This window comes from Anarrhichthys ocellatus, unplaced genomic scaffold, assembly GCF_004355925.1.
Source record: "Anarrhichthys ocellatus isolate YVR2014 unplaced genomic scaffold, GSC_Weel_1.0 scaffold532, whole genome shotgun sequence".
Lineage (NCBI taxonomy): Eukaryota > Metazoa > Chordata > Actinopteri > Perciformes > Anarhichadidae > Anarrhichthys > Anarrhichthys ocellatus.
Window position 1 is genome coordinate 1 of NW_022280506.1, and position 18,776 is coordinate 18,776.

General features: G+C 42.9%; 1 protein-coding gene across 1 annotated transcript in view; it reads right to left on the reverse strand.

The window, feature by feature from the left end:
- Nucleotides 1-13: 13 nt before the first annotated feature.
- Nucleotides 14-18,776, reverse strand: part of LOC116401566 (ryanodine receptor 2-like) — a gene marked incomplete at its 3' end in the record, with an annotated part of 30,230 nt that continues 11,467 nt past the window's right edge. The window contains exons 16-27 of the mRNA XM_031880029.1: nt 17,384-17,443; nt 16,496-16,630; nt 16,017-16,129; nt 15,837-15,933; nt 10,863-10,969; nt 10,607-10,658; nt 10,457-10,507; nt 10,255-10,354; nt 9,665-9,744; nt 9,454-9,530; nt 3,161-3,234; nt 14-104 (exon numbers count right to left, since the gene is read on the reverse strand). Coding sequence (XP_031735889.1) covers nt 14-104; nt 3,161-3,234; nt 9,454-9,530; nt 9,665-9,744; nt 10,255-10,354; nt 10,457-10,507; nt 10,607-10,658; nt 10,863-10,969; nt 15,837-15,933; nt 16,017-16,129; nt 16,496-16,630; nt 17,384-17,443 — 1,037 coding nt within the window. The remainder of the gene's footprint in view (nt 105-3,160; nt 3,235-9,453; nt 9,531-9,664; nt 9,745-10,254; nt 10,355-10,456; nt 10,508-10,606; nt 10,659-10,862; nt 10,970-15,836; nt 15,934-16,016; nt 16,130-16,495; nt 16,631-17,383; nt 17,444-18,776) is intronic.

Consider the following 18,776-nt stretch of genomic DNA (forward strand, 5'->3'; position numbering starts at 1 on the left):
CACAACAACTAACCGACTGTAGTGAAAGAGAGAGAGAGAGAGAGAGACCAACCAACACACAAGGAAATGGCAGAAGGCATAATTACCACGCTCATGAGTGATGACTGAGGAAGGGAAGAAAGTGCAGTAAACCAAAATGAGAAAAGGAAAACAGGGGGAAGAAAGAAAGAGAGAAAGAAAGTAAGAAACAAAGAAAGAAACAAAGAAAACGATTACATAGAGGGAAAAGAGCTTTAAAAAAAATCCCAATTTGGTTGTTTGGTCAACATGGAAAAAAAATGATGAGTTGACAAAAAACCTGTCGAGCTCAGTAAAACTCAAAAAAGAATCTAAAAGAAATATCTAAAAATATATATAATACCAAGCCCTTGTGATTTATGTATTTTTTGATTGTAGACTCATGGTGAACCTGTTCAGTTAAAAAGCTGGTTAATGTGATTACTTTTTATTTTCAAGACAACGATGAGGAAATTATGAGTAGAAAAACATTAGTTATAGTAATTACTGGTTGAATTTTCTCTTCATTCTGCACATTCAGGGTTTGACAACAATATAATTCAATTCAGTAAAAAACAGTTGGATAAACACATATTAGCTGTCCCTTTCACCTCAAATAGTATCATTGCATTAATAACGTATGATATTGTGCAGCAATCATTAGAGCAGCATTCACGTTCTGTAGTAACGACAAAGAACCAGTAATCAACTAGCAGAGACTTCTTAGTTTAAAACTTCATGAAGCCAGGATACATAAACTGAGCAAAGATAAAAGACAAAAAGATTTTAATCTTTATTTGATTTTTTAAAATCCCACAGAGTAAAAAGTATATAAGTGATAATACAGATATTAGGTTATAACCAATTATAGGAACCGATTGGCTATTGGTCGGACAACGATTTAACCTCGGGAAGCAAGCAGCTATTTTTGGGGGGTTCCTGTGTAACCTGCAGATATCCGGGCCAAGACTTCCTCTTCCGTACACCAAAAAAAAGTTTACCGAATAGCAATTTGAGACGCGAGACTGCAGTTGGAGTTGAGAGACGATGTCAAGAGCAGATTGTTTCACAAGTAGCCAAGCTCATTTTAAACCAATAAAAAGCTAACTAATTGCAGACATAGTATCTCCAGTTTGAGCTAAACCTATCGAGAAAGCAGCCGTGTTGATAATACAGTCAGACAGTACCTCCAGCTCAGACATGCCTGCTGGGAGTTTAGTCCAATCAGATCGTGGCTCAACTGTAAACAGCCTCTCAGAGCCAATCAGGGACTATTTCACCTACCCCCAGGTGGATCCCGCCTACATTAGGTAGCTCTTTACTTGTTGTACTTTTTCACAAGAACCTATCATTTTTATTGGGTGAAAATAACTTGATAACCCTCCTGCAATTAATCAACTATTCAACTTGTCTTTGGGAGTAGTTGATGACTACTAAAATGAAGCAGTCGTGAATGCCCTTCCTCTTTCGCTCTCCACACAGGCATGCAACCAAAAGCCCGCTCAAACGTTCTGCATAGAAATGTAGAGTCTGTTCATAAAGTATATGTCATACCTGACTTAATTGACTAGCAAGACTTCATGCTTAAAAAACAGGAAAAAAGTTTTGTCGGGTCCTTCCAAAATGTGTTTTCTGTGAGTAGTGTGAGCAGGTAAACAGTCCATGTGGAGAACAAAACAGTGGTACAAATTGGACAAAATGCAATCTGGGAACCCACCGGCTATCGTCCAATGACAATTTTGTCACAGCTCTGTCACTTCTGTCTAGCTTTTTCCACCTTTCACTCACCTAATCAGTTCATTCAGTGCACCTGCCAGTCACACTCACCTCATCAGCTCATCACTCTCACCTGCTCACTCTGCCTCTTCACTGTTTAAACCCCTGCCTCACACACACTCACTGCCAGATCGTTCTCTGCATTCATGCTAAACTTTCCCACATTCACCCATGGACTGATTCCCTGTTGCCGACCCTGCCTGTTTCGGACTACCTCGCCTCTGCCCTGGTAACTCGCTCAGCCTTCTGTCCCCGACCATGAGAACCTGCCGCTGTTTTTCTGTGGATATTCTTCCTGTTGTGTGTGTGTGCCGAAGAAAATAAAGTTTCGAGTCAAACTATCCCTGGTGTTTGTCGTACTGCTCCTGGGTCCTTACTACATCCGTAACAAATTTAGCTTTTCTGTTTGCTTAAATTAGCTTGTAAACTGGCTACTTGTGAAATGATCCTCGTTGTCTCTCAACTCAAACTACAGTGTTGGGTCTAAAGTTGCTAATCGGACTGCAAAAAGTTGACCACTGCAAGGAATAATAAATCCCAGAAATATTGGCAGCTGCCCGCAGAGGCTAATAGCCAATGGGTTCAGAGATTGAACGTTAACAGTTAGAAAAACAGGCGGTCATGGTTCAGGTTTGGAAAAGATCCTTCCATGGTTTGAAGAAACCAACTCTCTGTGAAGGAAAGTCAAACGCCATAATGCAAAGTCTGTGCTCCCAAACATTGATTGTGAGCTCCTCCCTGAGAGGTTTTATGGTAGGACACACTATTCCTACTTTGCTACATGGAGAATATTATTCGGTAGTTATGACTGTATTTCAAAATCTAGTGCAACACAATAGTAAAACAAAGGAGATCTGAAGTATCAGTATGCAATCCAAAGGATGATTGTAACAAATGCATACACACATTAGATGTAACAGTCAAATCATAAGCACGTACGCATGTACACTAGGAAATCCCACTTAATAATGCATATAAAAAACAGATAGTACTGCATTACCACTTCATGAAATTCAACAAATTGCTCAACCAAAGTGATGAGAGGATAAAGAAAAATGATTTGACAAGGATAAAACACAGACACGCTTTCCATTTCCTCTTAGGAAAGATTTTAAATAAGAGGAAGAAACATTTTATATTAGAATTAGCATCCATCTACTAAACCAATGGATTCAGCAAGCATTGGTTTTTAGATGTAGGTTTGAATGTACAATTTTCAATTAAAGTGGCAATTTTGAATTTGACCTGTATCTGGTGAAGAAAAAGCATGTTTATATCAACAAACCATTGTCAGTAAACACCAATCTTGAATTCAGAAAAATGATTATTCAAAGAACCTTTCTTTCTATTGTTATGACCTTGAGATATAAAGAGTAGTGAAGCTTACCTGATCCCTCCTCTGTCACCATTCCCAGTCCTTCAGCTTTGTTCTGCCTCTCAAATGCATTTAGATCCAGAACACTGAAACAAAATCAAATGTAGTGTGGATCTCTGATATGTTGCGCTGTCTTCATTGACCATCCTCCAGAGTACCATATCACAATTTTATTTTAATGTGAATATTTCAATCTGCTCAGCAGAAAACCATCAATGTGATAACGTTGTTATATTTCTTTCAAGTTCTACCCAACAAGGACATAGCACTGACCCTACCTGGCAAAAATAAATGAGCCAATATGAGTTAATGTATAATATAGTATATGGCATAGTGATGGCTAACAGGATGTGCTCGTATTTGTTTTGTAACAAATACGAGCACATCAGCCACCTTCCTGAGAGGCTGTAGGTTCAGTACAAGAGGAAATAATGATGTTGATGTGTGTATATTAGTAAACACTAATGATCATAACAAGCTCAGTGATGAATCCAAAGATAAGGCTGAGTTTCAAAAGTGCCTCCTTAAAGGAATGCTTAATTACATTTTTGTTGTCCTATGTTTACAGAAAAAAACATAATGCACTGGCCAATTTTGAAATTTTGCTTTCTCAGTGGCGGGCTGTGCATTTCATACCTGGGCCTTCACTCCTGTCCTGCAGCTGGAATACCACCTTATAACCACATGATGGCGCCACAGCTATTATTCGTTTCTAGGGCTGTTACTATATACGTATTTGTATTAAACCGTTCGGTACGAAGCTTACAAACCGAACAGTACGTTTGAATAATACTAGTGCATTTGGAACATGCAGAAGCTTAAACTGTGGGAAATATATTGTTTTCTGCGCTCATGTAGGACAGTGGTTCTCAACTGGTCTGTCTGCGGGGTCTACCATCACCCCTTAAAGACCAGCCGCGACCCACTCTTCTCTTTTGGACTCCGTCGTATGATTTTACTTTCACAACTAACGTAACAAATGTACTGCTCTCCTTCCTCGTCTCAGCCCTGTGTCCCGGTGTGTGTACATCTCACTCGAGTCAGGAAACTTGTCAGAATGCCCATATTTGATTGGCTGAGCTGCATCATGTGAGAAATTTAGGTTTTGAAGCTCCTAATTATGGATATTATGTGATACAGTGTATTTACTTGTAAAGGTTTTGACTCAAGGAGTGTTGTCATTTCATGCATTGAGTGAAAGAGGAGGGTTTGAGGAATGTGCTGGAGGGGGGGTTGTGTGAAAGTGGCTGGGCGAGGTGTGAAGATCAAAACAATGGATCAACGGCCCAGGAGGGGCTTGTTGGACTTCAGCCAATCATTGATCGATATGTAATGTGAGACTTTTCAGAGACTTTGGGGGAAAAAGGAGATGTCAATCCAGGAGAGATTCAGACCTCCTCGGTACCATGGGGCAGATACACCAATCTGTCGTGTGGTGCGGACGGGGCCTCAATTTCATGGAACTTATATGTTTGTTTTGTTATTAGTAGTGTGATTCGGTTTGTAACTGTTTGTATCTGTTTTTATGCTTCTTGGATAATAAATCCATCTGATTTTGACTTAAACCTGCTGTTGTGTTTTGGAGGCGATTGAGAGCACATGGCTGCAGGAAAGGGGGCGATTTCTCCCTGTGTTCAAAAGTTATGGACCTAACAATCACGTGATCGTTTCACGATAATCACGTGCTCGCCCACTGACCAATCACAGCACACGCTGTACCTCACTGCAGAGCTGCACATGGAAACTGAGCTGCAGTAATGCTGACGTACTTGTAGTCCAGCTAGCAGGCTCTGACACGTCAAAGAATACGCCCAACATGTCAAACTAAAGATCTGATTGGTTGAACACTATGACAATCAACAATATCGTCCCCATTCACTTAAACTGCACATGGATGCACTTGTGAGTCTGCAGGCCTCTGCCTCTCTTCTTACCTAGAGACACAGAGGTGAAATCTGATTGGATAAAAGCTCTACTTAAAACAAGCTGCACTGGAAGCAGAGCAACTGAGGAAGACAGGAGCTGTGCAATGAGAAAATAAGACAATGGGAAAACAAATTACAATACATGTAGTGTATTTAAGAAAAAATATTAAATTATAAAATAGCTATAACTTTGTGATTCTGTTTAGGCCAGCAGAGAAGGCTTTGCAGGCCCTGATGGCCCACCACTGTGCTTTTATAACATAACAAGAAAACATCACAAATACACATTCTGGTGTGTATCTTTGTTTATTTGCATCTGTAGATTTCTCCTAAATTCACCAAAAGTTACCATTAGATAATACCTAACTTCCATATTTAAACAAAAAATCTGAAAACTTGTCATACAAAAAAATAACTGTCTTAATGTCAGTCATCAACTGTAGTGTCTTTGTCATTGAACTAAACATCTCTTTAAGGCCATTTTATCTAAATGAGTTTGTTCTCAGACTGATCCAGAAATCTCCATTTCAGCAGCTCTTTCATACATCAAACTTTACCATTTCATTCCTCTCTATATTCTGAAGGTTTGTACATATATCATTCAGAGCCTGATTTATACAACATGTTATTCCTAAAAACTTATAACTATTTTCTGATTTATGAAGTGATACAAAGAGATATCGAAGTTTCCATCTGTAAAAACCTTTGACTCTAATATTTAAACAAAATGAAACAATAGTTTGAATTTGTTTATCCAATAATCAGATTTCTGTTCTGGAAATGTATGCAAATGTGCACCTATTCATTAAGATAATGCATCATTTGCATATTTAAACATGTCTTAATTATTTCAGAAGACTTGACATACAAAAAATAATTGCAGAAAGTAATCAAGTGTGGAAGTGTGTCGCCGAAGTCTTCATGTGTGTACAGCAATGGTGAATGGGGAACCTGTGGGTTATTTTCCTTCACCTATATAAAGTACTGTATTTAGGAATGTTATTAGTTGCCTGTAATTATTACACAGGATAGGATTAGGGTATGTTATTGTTATTATTTGATGTTTACCTGGCGTGTATAGATTGTGACAGGGGGGAAGTGACGCGAGAGGAGATGGTGCGCGCAAACAGAGGGAAGCAAGTGACGTTTGGTGGACTCGGAGAGCACGTTTTGCCAGCGATTGATCGGCAAAAAGGATCCGAAGCAAGAGTTTAATAACAATCTTTAGTACGGTCAATAGGTACCCGATTAGGGTAATGAGACCGGTGCCAAGTTTTTAAATCAATCCTCTTCAGATGAGTCATGATTGAATATCTGTTAGACTATACGTGGGAGTCGGGGAATCAGCGTTTATTAGGAGAAGGTGTAATAGTGTAAGTGAGGATGCTGCTTCCAATCTGCTGCTCGCAACTTAAATGTATTTAAGGAAGGGCTGTCGACTGTGTCCTGCCTTAAGGTATTCCATGCCATGCTGATTCTGGCTGTGAAAAAATTTGCCCTGATGCCAGTTTGATGTTGTATTTGTAGTTTCTGACTGTGGCCTCGGGTTGTAGTTGATAGTGATGGCCGTAGCATGGAATTTCCGCAAGTGGAGCAGGGTCTGTTGCATTTAACGCTGTTGTAGCCCTGTAGGATTTTAAACACTGGATTATCTCTGTTCGTTGTCGGCGGTATTCCAGTGTGGGTAGGCCTAGGTGTACTAGTCGCTCTGGGTAGGATTTATTGGAAGTGCCTTGCACCAGTCTCATGGCCCGACGCTGGACTTGTTCAATTGCATCCTTCTCCCGTTTGAATTTAGTTGACCATATGGCTGAAGCGTACTCCAGATGAGGGCGGACGAGTCCCTTGTAGAGGTGTAAAAATGATGTCTTGACCATTGCTTTAAAGGTGTGTTTGATAGCACCAGTGTGCGGTTGGCCTTGCTCACTTGAGTTTGAATGTGTTTTTGGAAGCTCAGTTTATGGTCGATCACTACACCAAGATATTTCTCTGCTTCTGTTGATTCGAGGGTATGTGTAACTCCGTCTGCACTGATCATTGTGTAGGTCAGAATGGGGTTGTTGTGTCCGAGGTGCAAGACTTTTCTCGGGGTGGAAGCGCATTTGCATCAGAACTGACCAGGCCTGGAGTTGATCTAGATCAGTTTGAAGACTTGTGTGTTGATGTTTGTGGGTGTCCAATATGGCTTGGTAGATTTTTGTATCGTCGGCGAACATGGATATGAAGCTACTGAGGAGACTGGGAATGTCACTGACAAAGAGGATGAACAGTAGCGGGCCCAGGACGGAACCCTGTGGGACACCGCTAGTTACTTCAGTAATGGATTACTAAGCTCAAGACTTCAATGGAAACGGCACGGAGGACCACCAGCTAGATGGGCGGTGGTGGGGTTGCGTGAGTTGTGGGGACAAAGGAACCGCCGGCTTCTCGCCACGCTTCCATGTCTGTTGTTGACTTTGTTTTGGGGATTTGTTTGTTTGTCATCAGACTGTTTTGCATTACTTTAAGGAACTTTTGTAACTGATGGGACTCGGGGTTTGAGTGATATTTTGCAAATGTTTAATTTATTATGCCGGAGTAGAGCGGTAGCGTCACGGTTTTTGTTTTGTGTGCTGCAACCCGTATGCCGTAGGAGTTTGCTTTTTAATATACGGTGTTATATTTAACTGACATGTGTGGTTTCTTTTGTGTCTAAGGTGGTCCATCATTGTATCGAATAGAGAAGACCTTTCAGCGTGTTTTTGTACCTCCAACTGTTATGCAGTCAGATGGAGTGTCTGTATACCTACCAATTCAGATCCGCCAGTGTCCTTTAATTTTAGCGTTTGTACCTTTCCCTGTTTAGGTTAATATAATTAGGTGAATTGTTACAAGTGTTTGGTGATATCTTTTAGTCAAAATGTTTACCCTATTCACATGTAGCGTCTCACTGGACTGATGTATGTGAATGGAGAGACTTAAAGCTAGCGTTGGTAATCTTGAGAAACCAATAAGAGTATGCTAGATTTTAAAAATCATTCAACCAAAAACCCATTTCAGTGTTGCCAACACTTTTTCAATTAAAGTAGCTAGCAGTACTAGCTCCCAAAGTTGCTACATGTACAGAGAAAGTCGCCAAGTGTGCAACACTGACAGCCCTTCCATGCAGGCCTCCTTCCAAATCTAATCCAACAAAATGTTCATTATGAACATAAACTTGTCATAATAAACTTTAACTACAAACATGGCCCTTGTCAGTACTCACAGCTGTCAAGACTCCGGTAACGAACAATGAGTGCACGGCCAGATTGCAAACAGGTAGATCAGGTAGCAGGTAGCCGTCCAATCATTACATTCAGGCAAAATAAAATGATTGGATGGTCTTATTAGAGTCCTTTGACAGCCACAGATAACAGAATTTTTTTTTTGTCAAAGCATTTTGATTTGGCTGTAATGAGAATTTTAACAAAAATACCAGAAATGTTTTAAAAGATTACCAACCCTGCCTTTTACATTGGCTAGAATTAAACACCATTATCCAACTATGACTACCAAAGTTGTCACCATATTTCATAAAATATAAAGTATTCTAGCGGCTGAAACATTACCTTTACCAATAAAAGGAATGGTTACGCTTTAATTGCACCAAAATAGTCAGGGAGTGTGAAAGACCCAACACTGTAAGATCATAAGTGTGTTCCAACATTGATTGCTGAAGGGAATTCTGATGCTTCTACTTCTATTTGGGAGGATAATCATGCTCTACGTTTTGTAACTACAGTTCCCACAATGCATTGGGAGATGCACACCTTGAGCCCCGTTGTTATAAACAGATGTTGAAGCTATTAGCAGTTCCTGATTGCACTGTACCCATTGCTTACATTGAACGGACTTTACCCTGCCAGTCTGTGTAACGTCCCATTGAGTGTGAAGAGAGCGGCTTTGTTCACGCCTGCTGCAGGGATGACCTATTTTTGTAGGCTAACCCCAAAGTTAGCATCGCTCTGGTTCCCTCAATAAAAAGCCAATGGGACTTTTTGGATTATTGCCAAAAATAATCTGGCGGCAAACAAACATTCATGATACTGACATGTCCACAAAAAAAAAGCCAATGCTAGGCTATAAACAAACTACACAACGGTCACATGAGCGTGAGCACAAACACAATAAGGCGGAATAGCTGGCATGATGACGGTTAGTAGTCTTATTCAGTCACTTGTCAGTAGCCGCCTTTTTAAAGACAGACAATTCTCAAAATTCTAAACATACTTGACTGCTCTTTGAGTGAACTTGTTGTCAAAAGCACAGTCAGAACCCATTAACCCACCCGCCTGTGGTGTGGATACATTGAAAGTAATGAAATGTTTCAGTCTTGAAAACAGGAAGAGTTTGTAGAGTTACCTGCATGACTGCATCAGACCAGCCAGACTCTGAAAAAAGCCCACGTCCTTTTTGTCTTTCAGATAATCCAACATTTTCTGTCAAAGAGACAGGACAATGGGACAGCTGAGTTCTATTTTAGACCAAATTCTGCTTTGAAACAACTACAGGAGGTGGACACGATATGGTATGAATAACTATACAACTGTGGTCTTAAGGAACGCTTAAATACCTGCTGTACAGTAGAGTTTCCTCCATTGAGAATAGCTATGCCCAGCTTCAGAGTAGAGGCCACCATGGGACCCATCTCACCTTGTGAAGAGGAACCACACATAGACACACAACTTTATCTACCAGGGCGCACCCAACAAACAATCAATGCACTTTTACATTTACTAACTTAGCTCCCACTCTCATGCAGAGAAGACTTAAACATGCAGCAATAAAGTCACTCTATATTCTTCAATAACATTTCAGTTCAAATGTGTTGTGGACCATTCAGTGAATCATTAATATCCTGTAGAACCATGTTTGCTCAAGTTGTCTAATCAAAGTTTGTATAGTCAATAGATGTAAACGAATGCTTGCCGACTGTGAAATTTGTGCACTTTCAAATAGGCTTTAGAGTGCTGTCAACAAGCAAGTGAGCTCCTTCTTACTCCAGCTTTGAAAAATAAAACATGTTTGCTGACTTAAGCTTACACCTACACGCATAAACCTGAGCCCTGAAAGTGACAATATGGCACATTTTACTAACTAGTAGTGTAATAGAACAGTAGTTACAGTGGGAGGCAGGGTGGGGGATGAGTGCGTAAAACCTACCTTTGCTAGCACTGATGGTTTGCAGCACCATCTCAGCAGCTCCGCGGTCATGCAGCCGAGCCTGCTGGTACAACAGCTTCTGCTTCTCCATCTCCTTCTCCTATTCATGTAACAAAACCACACACACGTCAGCAGCATGCTCGTTTACAGCCGAGACCGTCATGGACGACGGGTAGGCGGAAGTGAGTGACTGATGGCCTACCTCAAAACTCTTTACTTCCTCTCCATCCTCATCTTCTTCATCATGGCAACTCTGAGGGAGCGAAGAGTGATACAAAATGAGAGTTACATGTCGACAGCAGAGACATGTTGCAAAAGGAGGAATCATCATCATCGTCATCGTCACTGGTACCTTAGCCATGATGTCAGCATAAGCCATGTAGAGAATATCCTCATCCAGTTTACTGAAACACACACACACACACACACACACACACACATTAGCGACAGCAGTAAATGTTTAGTATGACTAGCAAGACAGAAGACAGCCCTTGTTTTACTAGACGTGTGAAAATGCAGTTTGCTAGAATATGAACTATGACTTATGTCAGAGCAGAAACAATGGGTGGAGCCTTGTATCTTACATACAGTATACATACAGAACCCACCACTTCTCTGTGAGGGCTGTTCTGCTGAACAGTTGAATGAGCTGATGAAGTGGATCGATGTGTTTCACCCCCTCCTCTTCCTCCAATGGCTCTTTGTCACCTGGTTTCTAAAACATAAACATACATTTCCTTTCACAGGAGACTCAATGATGCACACTGGAAGAAAACTAAACAATAGCCCATTTTCAATATTCATATGTGGCCTAATGCCGTGTTCACACCAAACACGTGTTCACACCAAATACGCAGCGCGAATTCATCGCGCCGCATATTCGCGTCAATCGCGCCACCAGTCAAAATGCCGGGGACCAGTGTTCATTCGTGTGAATCGCGCGAATCGCGCTGGACGCGCCGGAGAGGGGGCGCGGCTTATCGCCCTGAAAGCCGTTCAACTGTCCGCCATTAACCATGAAAAAAATAACCCCTATTTCTGCTTAGTAGGTGTTGTGGAAGTCACAAATATCCCGGGAAACTAAACGCCGTCATGTCTGGTTCATAACATAGTCCAGAGGAGCTCCGTGGATTTTATCGAGCTGTGTTCACTGTGTCTAGCAAGCCACAGGTCGCTGTTTACTACAGCTGTATGAACACTAAATAAACTGATCTGGCTGTGATTTAACGGCAATAAACCGACAAAAAGGGACTCTGAAATAACTACGTAATGATGCCGATTTGTAGGCTACTTGTCTTCTCAATGGAGCTCGGATGGATCGGTGCTAGGCTATGCTAACATAGTAGCAGCTCCACCAACACTCAGACTAACGTCATGTAGACGTAAATACGGCAGCGTCTATTCATTGTTTGTACCATATGGTTTACACACACATTTATACACATAGTTTGGTCTCTATTGATATAGCACTACTCATCAAGATGGCGCCGCGGACGGCTGCCTCGACGTGTTGGTGCGCATTGTTTTGTGTCGTTTTCGTCGTTAATTCAGTTTTATGCTGCGATACCCGGAGCTCTTTCACCAGAGATGAGCTCATAAACATCAGGGGAACAACTACAGCGGACTTAGTCCCAACTTTTCTGCTAACTTCTGTGAAATTACTGGACATTCTAGTCAAAGGTGCGCTCGCCTTAGCCCATGCAGTGAGACGACGTAGGAGAGGGAAACGGGCCGGCGTGCTCGTGCGTCTTCGCACACGTGGATTCCGCACACCACTGCCGGGCATATTTCTCTCAAACGTCCGCTCAGTGTGCAACAAACTGGATGAACTTCAGCTACTGGTGAGGAGAGACAGAGACTTTTCTTCATCCTCCGTTTTGTGCTTCACTGAGACCTGGCTCTGTGGATCGATTCCGGACTCTGCGCTCCAGCTGGCTGGCTACCAGCTGTTCAGAGCGGATCACGATACGGAGCTCTCCGGCAAATCGAAGGGTGGAGGAATCTGTTTCTACTCCAACAGTGGCTGGTGCAACGATGTGACAGTGATTCTCCAGCACTGTTCTCCTGATCTGGAATATTTTATCATTAACTGCAAACCCTTTTACTCCCCCCGTGAGTTTGCTTCATTTATACTGGTCGGTGTTTACATGCCGCCGCAGGGCAATGTGCAGGAGGCACAGCGGACACTCGCCGAACAGATACTGTGTGTGGAGCAGACCTACCCGGACTCTCTAGTTATTGTCCTTGGTGACTTTAACAAAGGAAACCTCAGCCATGAACTCCCCAAATACAGACAGTTTATTAAATGCTCAACCAGAGAGGAGAACATTCTGGACCACTGTTACACCACAATCAGCAGGGCCTATCACGCCGTCCCTCGTGCTGCACTGGGTCTCTCTGACCACGTCATGGTCCATCTGATTCCTTCATACAGGCAGAAACTCAAGCTCTGTAAACCTGTGGTGAGGAAATTCAAGAAGTGGACCAGTGAAGCTATGGAGGATCTTCGGGCGTGCTTCGACTGCACAGACTGGGATGTATTCAGGACTGCTACCAACAGTCTGGATGAGTACACAGAGGCTGTGACTTCATACTGTATATCAGCTTCTGTGAGGACAGCTGTGTTCCATCAAGCACCAGGGTGAGTTACAATAACGACAAACCCTGGTTTACAGCGGAACTCAGAAAGCTAAGACTGCAAAAGTATCAGGCTTTTAGGAGTGGGGACAAATATAAAGAGTCAAAATACAGGTTTAGTAAGGCGGTGAGAGATGCTAAACATCTGTACTCTGAGAAACTGCAACACCAGCTCTCAGCAAGTGACTCTGCTTCTGTCTGGAGAGGCGTTAGACAGATCACCAATTACAAGCCTAAAACCCCCCACTCCATGAACGACCTCCGCCTGGCAGACAAGCTGAACGAGCTCTACTGTCGCTTTGATGGACAATGGGACAGCCCTGACTCCATCCCCCACAGCTCCATCAACCAGCCCCAGACCACCAGGTCCCCCTCCCCCATCCCAGCAGGGGTCCACGCCTCTGTATCACCCATCACAGTGTCCCCCCCACCCCCCTCCACAGTGATGACTTTCTCTATCCTGGAGAGTGACGTCAACAGGCTCTTTAAAAAACAAAACTCCCGCAAAGCAGCTGGCCCAGACTCTGTCTCCCCCTCCACCCTGAAGCATTGTGCCGATCAGCTGTCTCCGGTGTTTACAGACATATTCAACACCTCCCTGGAGACATGCCACATACCAGCCTGCTTCAAGGTCTCCACCATCATCCCCGTCCCCAAAAAAACAAGGATCACAGGACTTAATGACTACAGGCCCGTCGCCCTGACCTCTGTGGTCATGAAGTCTTTTGAGCGCCTTGTCCTGTCTCACCTTAAGACCCACTCCTGGACCCCCTGCAGTTCGCCTACAGAGCCAACAGGTCTGTTGACGACGCAGTTAACTTGGCCCTTCATTTCATCCTCCAGCATCTGGACTCCCCAGGAACCTACGCCAGGATCCTGTTTGTGGACTTCAGCTCTGCCTTTAACACCATCATCCCATCTTTGCTGCAGGACAAGCTCTCCCAGCTGCACGTGCCCGACTCCACCTGCAAGTGGATCACAGACTTCCTGTCTGACAGGAAGCAGCACGTCAAGCTGGGAAAACACGTCTCAGCCTCCCGGACCATCAGCACCGGTTCCCCCCAAGGCTGCGTTCTTTCCCCTCTGCTCTTCTCCCTGTACACCAACAGCTGCACCTCCAGTCACCAGTCCGTCAAGCTCCTGAAGTTCGCGGATGACACCACCCTCATTGGACTCATCTCTGGTGGGGATGAGTCCGCCTACAGGTGGGAGACTGACCTGATCTGGTGACCTGGTGCGGTCTGAACAACTTGGAGCTCAACGCTCGAAAGACAGTGGAGATGGTTGTGGATTTCCGGAAGAATGCAGCCCCACCAGCCCCTATCACCCTGTGTGACTCTCCCGTCGACGCGGTGGAGTCCTTCCGCTTCCTGGGCTCCATCATATCCCAGGACCTCAAGTGGGAGCTGAACATCAGCTCCATCACTAAAAAGGCTCAGCAGAGGATGTACTTCCTGAGGCAGCTGAAGAACCTCAACCTGCCAAAGACAATGATGGTGCATTTCTACACAGCCATCATTGAGTCCATCCTCTGCTCCTCCATCACAGTCTGGTACGCTGCAGCCACTGCCAAGGACAAGGGCAGGCTGCAGCTGATCATTCTCTCTGCTGAGAGGGTGATTGGCTGCAATCTGCTGTCCCTCCAGGACTTGTTCGCTTCAAGGTCCATGAAGCGAGCAAGGAAGATTGTAGCCGACCCCTCTCACCCTGGACAAAAACTGTTTGTGCCACTTCCATCTGGTAGGAGGCTGAGGTCCATCAGGACCAAGACCTCATGCCACACGAACAGCTTCTTCCCGTCCGCAGTCGGGCTCATTAACAGAGCCCGGGTCCCCCACTGACTCTGTCATCCCAGGACAAATTCCCACCGGTCACTCCCCTGCATCCCTTCTATTACACTCGACACTTTACACTACACTTACATCACACTTGTTTATAGTCCTGTCGTCTGTTCGTTGTTTATAGTCCTGTTATCTGTTCGTTTGTGCACTTTATTTTAGATTTCACTTTATTTTATATTTCATCTTTATTTTATTTTTCATTATTTTATATCTTACTTTATTTCATATTTCATATCTCTTGTACATTTTAATATGTTTCTACTTGCACTGATTGTTGTTGATTGTTAAATGTTTGCACCTCCCGTCACGCCAAATTCCTTGTATGTTCAACATACATGGCAATAAACGGTTCTGATTCTGATTCTGATATGAGGTATCGTAGAGCTCTGGGTGAACACAGACGGCTACAGTATTTATTTCCTGATTCAACAACGGCAGGACGTCACTGATGACAGGGGGAGCAACTCAACGCTGATAGGGGCTATCACGCCGGGGCGTAACGCGAATATTTCGCAGAAGTTGGAAAATGTAATCTACTCGCGCGATTAATTCGTGCCGCGTTTGGTGTGAACGCAGCATAAGACAGTCCAACAATATTGATAAACAAGTTTATCATCGTAAATATACCCTCATACTTGAGTCCTTGCTGTCGGCTTCCTGAAGCTATATTGCATCTACCAGCGACGCCATGTTTCGTTTTGTCAAGCTTGTAGGACCTAGCAACAGTAACTAAGGGGGGCGGGACTTTGGGAATTGGGAAAGATGTTCTAGATGACACTGAGTGAACCCTGGGTATTTGGGTACATTTTTTGTTTCACAACAGAGAACACTTCAATAGATAAAGCTTATTTGGGTGCAGAAAAGGAAAAGAAATACAGTCTCCCATTCATTATCTATGGAGCAGCTCCACACTTTATCCTCGTTGACATCATCGTCATTTATGTTTCCTTCTCTGGTGTCCGGCTTTGAGAGAAAGTAGCTCATGTTCTCTAATACTGCTTGAACTTCCCTCCGCCATGGACACAACATAATTAAACTCTTAATCTGGGTTGCGTTCCCCTAATCAAGAGTATAATTCCATCTGTTTTACATTCATGAACTCACAGCGAGGTCCTCTATGAGTTTATCTTCAAAGTAGTGTTCCTCTGCCTCGATCCAGGACTTCTCGTAGCCCTGCAGGAACAAGTTGACAGCCCGGTGCCTAGTTTGGGGGAGACACAGTAGGAATAAAAACTTTCCAACAAGATACGCCAGATGTACTGTACACACACACACATAACGTACCTGGGCAAGTTATAGAGCGGTGCCATCCTGAAGCAAGCAACCACTGCTCTCTTCCTCTGTTTGGACAGCAGCTTGTGCCACACGGCCTTCTTGCTGCGCTGAGGATGTTCAACCTAAACACACAAACTGAACCACTCAGTACGCCCGACTCTGGCGTCTGGAAGCCATAACGCCATAATCCAACAACTGCTCAGAGAAGTGCATTCAATCAGTACATCATTGTCTTCAAACAACAGACATGCTTGTGTCTATTTTTGCAGTTTTAACAATGGCCAATCACAACAGCTCTTCTAAGACAGCAGGACAGCTTCTCTTCATGGAAGAGCACAAAGATACTGTACATCAACCCAAATATGATTATATAGAGCTGTGGATATCATATGGATAGTTCCATAGCCTGCACTCTCTAAACTACTGAAATGCAATATTTCAGATATTGTCGGCTCTGTGTCATCAACAACACACACCCACTTACACACCTGGTCTAAGTGGAAGAGGACATGAGCGATCTCCAGGACTCTCTCCACAGTCTTCTCTGGGTCCGAGGTGTCCTCGTAGTGATTAGGGAGGTCTCTGTATAGAGCCATCTGCCAACGAATAGCTGGGTCCTCCAGCTGTACAAGGAACACACATACAGCTCACAAATATGAGGACATGGGTCCAGCACACCAAGGTGTTTGGAATTTTTAAAAATTTGATTCAAGTTTTGACTTTTCTATGTCATTTCAGTTGAGTTTCAGCTCTCTTTCTCACGTCGCTTGGTGTTTCACTATGTGAATCGCCTCTACGTGACCAACTATGGAAGCTCCAATTACACCGTGTCTGTCAGTGACAGACACAGTGGAACTGTGCTCGGGCTTGTACTCAGACTGCATGTGAAGAACGATAGGGATTAATTGCGTAGATGCGACATCTTCTGGAGTCTCAGTTCGGTTTTGTTTCTGTGGTTCAACGTCACGAGAGTTTACAGAAATTCATGCCGTCTCCTTTTTTGGGAGTGACATAAAACTGAGATGAATGAAGGTTTATTTGTATCGTGCTTTTATTCGTTTTTTTACCAGGCAATATGGTTTCAGTATAATTTTAGTTTTTATTAAAGGACATCTTTTTATTTAGTTTGAGTTTCAATAATATTTTTCCCAGCTTACTTTAATTTCAGTTTTAGTTCACAATTATAACTTAGCTGCTCACTTCTATGAGCACTCAGGTCAGTTGTATGCGGTGGATTTGAGCCATTCAGACTATCCCCTACAAACCGTATACACTTCTCTGTTGCCTGAATATAAAGCATGACGTCATGTTCAGCTTATCCCAAATATTCTTGCAGTACCGTGACTCTGTTAAATACCAGCTCAAAGTATTCTTACCTTTCCTTGTAAATGGAGATTGTTCCTGATGACCTCTCGAACCTCACCCTCTGTATCTTTCTGTGAACAGAGTGAATGCATCAGACAACGGTAACCATTTAATAACAGATGTGTCAGCACAATTTATATACAATTGCTTTACAGATATTTAAAGTGCTACAGGAATTGGAAATAACTTCTATGCATGCAGGACAAATATTTTGGGGCTAAGTCATTGAGGGATTTCTATAAAAGCAGCATTGTAAGCGACCAGTGTGATGTGCATAGAGCTGTGTATAATTCTGTCATTTGAACATGATTTAAACACAGTGGACGGCCGTCGGAAACGGCACTGCGCTCTGATGTGTCACTTCTCGGATCAGAGGCTGCAGATTTATCAGCATATGTGTCCTGCTGCCGTCAGATTGATGCAGGGATTAAATGAACTGAAGGTTCAGAGAGTTTGTCACAGTAGATAGAGCGAGGGAGAGAGACACACAACTGCCTCATAATGATCGATGAATAAAAAGAGAAAAAGAATAATCTCGTCACGTAGAAACGTGGACCTCTCTCTCAGCAAGACAACCTACAGTATGTCGGCTGTTGCATACAAATAATGATCAGCAGGCCAAGTCATTTACAATTAGTGGCAATATGATAGGTTCATGTCCATTTCTGGTAGGCTCAGATTGATTGATTGATTTCTTTATGTGCATAAAATGCCAAATCCTCCTGGGTTTATGAGACATTAAAGATACAGCGGCAGTGGTGGAACACTTCATTCAATTACCAAACTAAATATTCGGCCTTCCCTCCCAGGTTTGGCAAATAAAATCTGCTACAAAAAAGGTTTGTTTCCTGAAGCACAACTCAAGTTTTTTATAGTCAGCCAGCCAAAAGAAATCAACATAAATTGAGGTAATTTTACTATCGAGTACATCCGTTATGTCCTCGTAGATAGGACAATAAAACAAAAGACAATACATTTGGTCCGAATCTGGAATGACAAATCGTCGATTTGAAACAGAGATTTCAAATCCTTAGCCAGGGGATAGCCATGCAAAATGTCCCAATTAAATCACTTTTTAGTTGCTCTCTGATCAGACAAGTCTATTCCAGCATCAAAGCATTTGACACTTGTGAAGTAAATTTGTGAAGGATTGAATAACTCTGTGATGCACAGTGTTACAACTCGTATGGTCACCAGAAACATAGTCAGACACAGGACATACACATGAGTTACATAGTTGTGTGTACGTATGGAATACACGTACAGAGATTCCAGTGCTCTACCCGCTGACTGAGCTACAATACTGACAGCTTCTTTAAATTTCATTTTGAGCATCGTGCCAAGATATTTATACTGCTCAGTATATGAAAGCACTAGTGAACCGAAGCTAAAAACAAGTGATCT